The 7,171-nt window shown below is 42.7% G+C and overlaps 2 protein-coding genes across 2 annotated transcripts in view; one reads left to right on the forward strand and one right to left on the reverse strand.

The window, feature by feature from the left end:
* The window catches only part of LOC107094405 (GRAM domain-containing protein 1A-like), a 33,386-nt gene extending 32,574 nt beyond the window's left edge, over window positions 1-812 (reverse strand). Inside the window, exon 1 of the mRNA XM_015389978.1 lies at window positions 377-812. The gene's annotated coding sequence lies outside the window, so the exon portion shown is untranslated. The remainder of the gene's footprint in view (window positions 1-376) is intronic.
* Window positions 813-6,143: 5,331 nt separating this feature from the next.
* The window catches only part of LOC107094418 (sodium channel subunit beta-1-like), a 5,529-nt gene continuing 4,501 nt past the window's right edge, over window positions 6,144-7,171 (forward strand). The window contains exon 1 of the mRNA XM_015389997.1: window positions 6,144-6,556. Within this exon, the coding sequence (XP_015245483.1) occupies window positions 6,514-6,556 (43 nt within the window). The 5' untranslated portion in view covers window positions 6,144-6,513. The remainder of the gene's footprint in view (window positions 6,557-7,171) is intronic.

The following is a 7,171-nucleotide window of genomic DNA, read 5'->3' on the forward strand; positions in this document are numbered from 1 at the left end:
TCCTTCCTTCTTTCCTTACTTCTTTCCTTCCATCTATCCTTCCTTCCTTCCTCTCAGCAGCTCAAACACTTCAGAACCACCAGATTTATTAACATTTCCTCCTTTTCTCCGTCTGCATGTAAATATTTAGCTAATCCTCCAACTTTGCATATTTCTTTGAATCTGGAAACTTCTTGTGCAGCCGATCTGTTTCTGTTTTTCTATCTTTAGCTGCTTCTACTCTCCTTCCACTGCAGCTGAGGATGAAAGCTGAGATGTTTCCAGCTGATCCTCACTGATCCACATCCTGAAGATCTAAACGGGTCTGATGAGGACCAGAACCAGGAGACCCAGGAACCAGAACCTGGAACTTTCCGCTCCAGCCTGAAGTTCTTACCTCCCATTGGAAGAGGTTCCTGCGGTTCTACCGTCCTGTTCGGCCTCGAAAACCAGCCGGGTCACGGTCCGGGAGGCGATGCTGAAATCCACTTTCTCACAGGAACACATCAACATTCTCAGCGGGAGGATGAGGAGGAGCAGGAGGAGCAGCAGGAGGAGCAGCTGCTAATGGCTCCTAGCCGGCTAGCGGCGGCTCCCCGCGGACCCCGAAGGCCCCAAACCCCGACCAGCAGCCGGGTTCAGCTTCCAGCAGGACCGGCAGCTTCCATCTCCACCTCCCAGAAACACTCGATCCGCTGCGGAGGGTCAGACACCGAGCTCCGCCTGGCTGGAGCCGAACGGGCCGCTTTACAGAAGCCAACAAACGCGCTTTGATCGGAAAGTGAAAAAGAACCAAGTCAGTTAACCGGACCGAACCAAGAGAGAGGGGGGGGACGAACCCGACCGAACCGGACCGAACCTGACACTGCATGAATCCAGCCGGGGGGGGGATGACCAAATATCTCACCCAGAATTATACTAGAAAGTAATATCTTAGATAATCAACGGATAAAAATGATAATTATTCACAAAAATGGACTAAACCTTCGGGGGAAATAAATGGAACCCCCCCTCTGCAAAACTTTTTGGTACATTCCGGGAAAATAACTGTACCGAGGATGTGGGGAGAGGAAGGGGGGTTTGTTTCACGCAAAAATACAGACAGCAGCTTCAGGTCAGCTTTAAATCAGCTTCAGATTAACTTCAAATTAGCGGTAAAACATAAACTATCTGAGTATTTAATAAAGGAAACGTGTTTGGCTCCAAACACAGTGTTTCAAAAAACGTATATTTTACCTTAATATTTTTTTCTCATCTACATCAAAGCCACAATGAGCAGATAAATTATATTTCTTTACATTCGAGTTGATTTTTAAGGTAGAAAAGGTTCAGCTCCTGTTTATCCACAGAGCTTTGGCGACATCTAGCGTCCAGTCAGCGTCTGTGCAGCAGGCATTGATTTCCTCTCAGTCTGTGAACAAAACCTGATTTATGTGTTTATAGAAAAGCTTTTCAGCGCAAAACTTCCTGTAATCGTGATGAAATACTCTACTGATCCTCAGGGTTAAGTGTGTGAAGCAAAGTAAAGACCCACCTGCTTCCTGCTGCTGCATTGCTTCATCTGATCCCACAGATTCCCACCAGAAGGAGATCAGATGTCTTCAGCTGGATATAAACAGCTGACGGAGCTGAAGGTAGGTCACCTTGGCTGCAGCTGAAAATAAAGACACGTCACTCCGTGTAATGTCAATAATGCACACGTCAATATGCAGAGATCATTGATGTCATTTTGTATAAGAGGAGGAGGCGTTTGTATCAGTTTAAAGCACATATTTATATCGTTTAGGATGTTTTTAGTTTCAGAGAGCTAGTTCTGTTTATTTGGTTTGAGTCCAGCTCTAAATCAGAGCCCAGGATGAAGCTGTTAAATACTCTGCTTCACTCATTATGAATAAAACAACACGGTTTGATCCGGTTTGGCTTCAGAACAGATGTTTCTGGACTTTAATAGAACTTTTTCTTCTCAGAGGAACAAAGTTTACGCGACATTCAGTCACTATGATTGATGGTACAATTCTGGCAGAAACCTGCAGGATATGATACCTATCCCTTAGCTTCAGGCTAACTTTTAATGATTGAAATAATAATAATACAAGATGAGGAAATTCAAAGCGCAGAAACCAATATTTGTTTTTATCTGGTTGTTTTCTGTTCACAGCAGCTTTTAACATATTTTATTCTGGTTTGCAGCTGGTGATGTTTGAGAATGTTGGTGAGGCAGCTCCATCAGGAGCCTCAAACATGTTTGTTCGCTTTCAGTTAATAAAAAAAACAACACATTTTTTATTTTCTCTAAATTAATATAAAAGAATTCACCTTTATTGTCAAGTACAGAGCAATGAAATTCCCTCTCTGCATTTAACCCCTCCCCTTTGGGAGCAGTGGGCTGCCACAGTGCGGCCCCCGGGGAGCAGTGGGGGGTTAAGGGTCTTGCTCAGGCGGTGGGAGTTGAACTCAGAACCTCTGGAATCCAAGATCAATGCTCTAAAAACCAGACCAACACTCCCCTAATATAAGACAAAACTTTTCTGCAGCACATTTATAGATATTTTAAACAGTTTTTTTAATTATTATTAAAAGAACAACTTAGTTTCACAACTAGAAGAAATAAAAAAATATATTTATCACAATAATTAAGTATGTTGGCTTAGATTTATGTGATTTTCTAACTATTTGGATCTTTATTTGCATATTTCACTGTTCTAAACAAAAGCTCAAACTGCTTCAGATAAATACCTGCATGTTTCCTTCAGATTTACCTTTTAATGTTTTATATTTAAATCCAGAGGAGAGGAAATGTTGCTATAAGATCCAAATGTCAGTCTGAAGGTGAAATCCACAGACATGCAGACGTCAGAATCTGGGATCTTAGCGCCTACCTGCCTGCCAGGTGTGCTTTAGACTCAGCAGCAAAGCGTTAAAACATCCCAGAGCGCCTCCTGCCTGTGATGATCCGGGAAGCGGCGTTCCCCTGCGGCTCCGGGCGGCCGGGCGATGAGCAGCAGCAGAGAGGAGAGGAAGGAGCAGCCGGACTCTGTCCACTGAACAAATGCATGGAGGCTTTATCACATGACTGCATTGCCTTGACACCCCCCCCTCCCCCCCATGTTTCTGCTTTCTGAGGTCAGGGGGGGGCAGGGTCTGTCCATGCTTCACCCAAAGCACCACAAACACAGACGTGTCTCCTCTCACCGCATCCATCACCTCAGCAGACATGTTTCTGTCAGACACTGCCGGGCCTTCAGCCAGGCTCCTGACCCCCTCTGGGTCCTGGTGGTCCTGATACCAGGTTCCCTGACCCCCTCACGGTCCTGGTGGTCCTGATACCAGGCTCCCTGACCCCCTCTGGGTCCTGATGGTCCTGATACCAGGCTCCCTGACCCCCCTGGGTCCTGGTGGTCCTGATACCAGAACTGATAAGATCTGGAATTAAAAACACAAAACAGCAACTCAGCTCAGCCTGAAAACAAAGTCTATAAAATAAACTTTAAAGTTCCTTATTCTGCATAAAGAATTTAGTCTCAAACTTCTGGTAAATCTCCCATTTTTTTATCCTCTAGATGAACCAGGATCACATTTCTTTTCTATCCAAACTTATTTGATCCCTTCAACATTTTAAACATTAATTTCTTCATGATAAATATTGAAATCAGCTCTATTTGCTCTACATCTACCTGTCATCCCTAATAATCGGCTGTTCCCTGTTAGAGCCGCTACAGAAATAATCGCTCAGATTATCCATGATTCATTGATTATTGAATTAATCCTCAACTAACTTCATCTATCGATCATTAGCTGTTTTATAAAGAATAATTCATCTCATTTGCAGAAACAGATCAGAGCAGATTTACACAAAACTGTGTGAAAAAGAAAATAACCTGGATGGATGGATGGATGGAAGATGAAAAGCATTTGTCAATAGAAAAAATATGAATCCAGAACTTTTAAATACAAAGTTTTAGATTTCACTGATAAAAAAAACAACAACAAAGAAAATGTATGGATGATATAAAATATTCAACCGATTAAAACATCCATCAGCTGCAGCCCTGGATGCTGAAACCTGCTTCTGCTCTTTTTATCAAGGCGTCGGCCATATTTGATGGTTTTAAGTTCTGGTTCTGTCTGATGGAGCTGGATGTAAATCCTCTCTCTGCTGTCAGTCTGTCCGTTCATGTGACTGCTGGACAGAAAGAAGAGCAGGACATAGAAACGGTGGAGAGTTTTAATCCCTGGATGTTCACCTCAATAATAAACTGGACTCCTTCTGTAGAAGGAGGCCCAGAGCCGCCTCCCTCCACCTCCTGAGGAGGCTGAGGTCCTCTGCAGTGAGCGGCTCCTGCTTCAAACCTTCTCTGACTCTGTGGAGGCATCAGCCCTCCTCTACGCTGTGGTCTGCTGGGCTCCTGGCAGCGCAGAGCGGGACAGAAAGAGACGTTTCTGTCCTCGGCTGCAGTCTGGACTCAGTGGCTGAGAGGAGGAGCTGTCCAAGCTTCCATCCATCATGGACGCCACCTTCCACCCTCTGCAGCAGACTGGAGAGGAGCTGAGCTGCTCCTTCAGTCAGAGACTTTTACAGCCTGGTTGGAAAAAGGAGCTACTGCAGGTCATTCATCCTGCTGCAACCAGACTCTACAATGAGACGCTACAACCACAATTACTGCTGCTATGGAGAATAATTACTATTTAATATCCTGAGCAATAACTATAAATATAAATATCCATAGAAACACCCTGTGATATATAATAATCCTATTATAAAAATATAAAAAAGCTATCTTATGTGGACGCACTGTATATCCTGTATATATCCCATCATGCACCTTGTTCTTCCTTTGCCACCTTCTTCTTCTCCTGTGACTATTTGAGCTGATGGAACGAGGAAATTCAGCCACTGTGAGATCAATAAAATCAATCAATCAATCAATCAATCAATCAATCAATAATGCATTTATACATCCCACACATCTATGTTGACATTTACAGTTTATATTCGCATTATTTAACTTAAGTAGTTGAAGCATCAAACTGTAACTGAATGAAAAATAAAAAACAAAGAGTTTGTTGTTTTTAAACAAAAGTAAAATAAAGTTTTTTCTGTCACTAAATCCACAAAAACTGATCTATAGAGTCCGGCTTCTGTTACCGGCCGATAATTAGGTCATAATATTTTGGTATTCATTGATTTCCTTTCATTAATGTGTGATGATGTCACAGCCTTTCTGAATCCAGGTGGGAAATCTGCTGCTGAATATCTGAGTGAAAACACCAGCCGGCCCCCCATTGGCCCAATGGTCGGTTACCATGGATACCGATGCAGGCAGAGGTAGATGCTGAAGATTTCTTCCGGTAGATCCTCCTTCTAGGTCGCCTAGATCTGCTCCCCTCCAACATCTGGAAAAAGATAAAAATCCTCTGGAAACAAAATATTGGCAGATTAACTTTTAAAATCAGGCTTTATTTTCACCGTCAGCATGAATCAATAAACTCCAGTAATGCAATAAAACATTTTTTATAAAATATTTCATAATAGCCATAAATTTATAGCGATAAGAACTTTTTATTAGACCAACAAGATGTTTTTCTGATTTTAAGACACAGAAAATGAGACAAGTTTCCCAATAAGACAGAGAGATCTAAACTGAGGTGTGTGAAAAACAGCGCCCCCCTGTGGTCACAAGGACTCGACACCTGTCCAGTAATGTGACGTAATGGGACCAGTTTTCAGTTTTATTTACTGGAAAAAATATCTTTGCTGTTTTTAAAGTAAAAGAAAAATAAAATCCACAATTTCTGAAAATAAAAGAAAAAATGTTTGTATTTTAATGCAAAAATTACTTTCTTTTTTATTTCTGTTTTTTATGAAAACCTTCAAAAAACAAAAATGATTTTTCAAAGCAGAGAAAAAGTGAAGGAAACGCAGATAAGAATAAATGATGATGCAGTTATAAGAAAATTGTTAAATGAATGAATAACAGCAGCTCTGCTGGGATGTCCGTGATCCAAAGCATCCAGCCATGACCTCTGACCCCTGGAACATGATCTGTGTTTACAGACGAGCCTCGCCTTCAGCCGCTCTGTTTGCTCTGCAATTATTTGCTTAACAAATCAAAACAGGCTGAGTTTCCACCAGAGAGCGGCGGCTCCTACAGGAGGAGGAATGGAGCCATCTTAGAAAACTAAAGTAGGACCCCCCCTGCATGTTTTCTTCCATGAATCAGAGCCTGCTGAGGATGGTCACGTTGTTCGGAAGAACATCTCACCATCTCAGGTTTCTGCTGGCTCCAAACTCTCCCAGCGTCCAACTCCACTGATCCGGCTCTAAATTTAGCCTTAAAGTCAGAAACAGGAGGAGAAAGTTCAGCATAAACCCTGAGAGGCTCTGAAAAATCCCATCATTCACATCCAGAGAATTAATGATCGATTAAACCCGTCCTGCTGGAGGAACATGGAAGCAGCCGGGAGTCCAGAGGAGTAGCAGGATCAGTCTGCAGGATCTTTCCAGGAGCGTCCAGAACTTTCCAAAGCAGCTGAATGATGAGCTGCTTCACTTTCTTAATCCTCTGCAGCCTTTTTGGTGAGTCCAGCATTTAAAAACCCAAAATCCTACGTATTAGAAAAGGTTTGAGGTAATGAGGGCAAAGACCTCTGACTGTTTAGAATCTAATGGTGAGTCTGCAGTCAGATTGCCTGCAGAAATGCAGCCTTTAAAAAGTATTTCATTATTTCTACATATTTCTGAAGCTGTTTAAACCGAGCAGCTATATTTTTTATTTAAAATTAATTGTGATTTGGTCCTGAAGCGAAGCTCATGGCTTCCTGAAGCAGTTCAGGAGCAGCAGACCAGTTCAGCAACAAAACCAAACAGACACTAGATCTAGGGGGGGAGATCGGCTAATTTCTCCTCGTCTGAAGAAGAAAATGATGGTCTGACTGAAAGGATCCAGGAGGAGCTTCCTGGATGGATCTGATCTCTGATCCTTCAGACGGATCTGCAGCAGCAGCCGTTCTTTATCAAGAGCTAAACAAACAGAAAGGACTTGGTTTCATGGAGGAAATCTAACTTTAAGAACATGAACCTACATCTGATGGAAACATGAGGACCATGTCTGAGATGTTTGCAGAGGAAGGAGCAGCCAGTCCCTGCAGCCTGTAGGCTCAGTAATGGTAGGAGGTGATATCATGGTATGGG

This window comes from Cyprinodon variegatus, unplaced genomic scaffold (assembly GCF_000732505.1).
Source record: "Cyprinodon variegatus isolate N-32 unplaced genomic scaffold, C_variegatus-1.0 Scaffold481, whole genome shotgun sequence".
Taxonomy (NCBI): domain Eukaryota; kingdom Metazoa; phylum Chordata; class Actinopteri; order Cyprinodontiformes; family Cyprinodontidae; genus Cyprinodon; species Cyprinodon variegatus.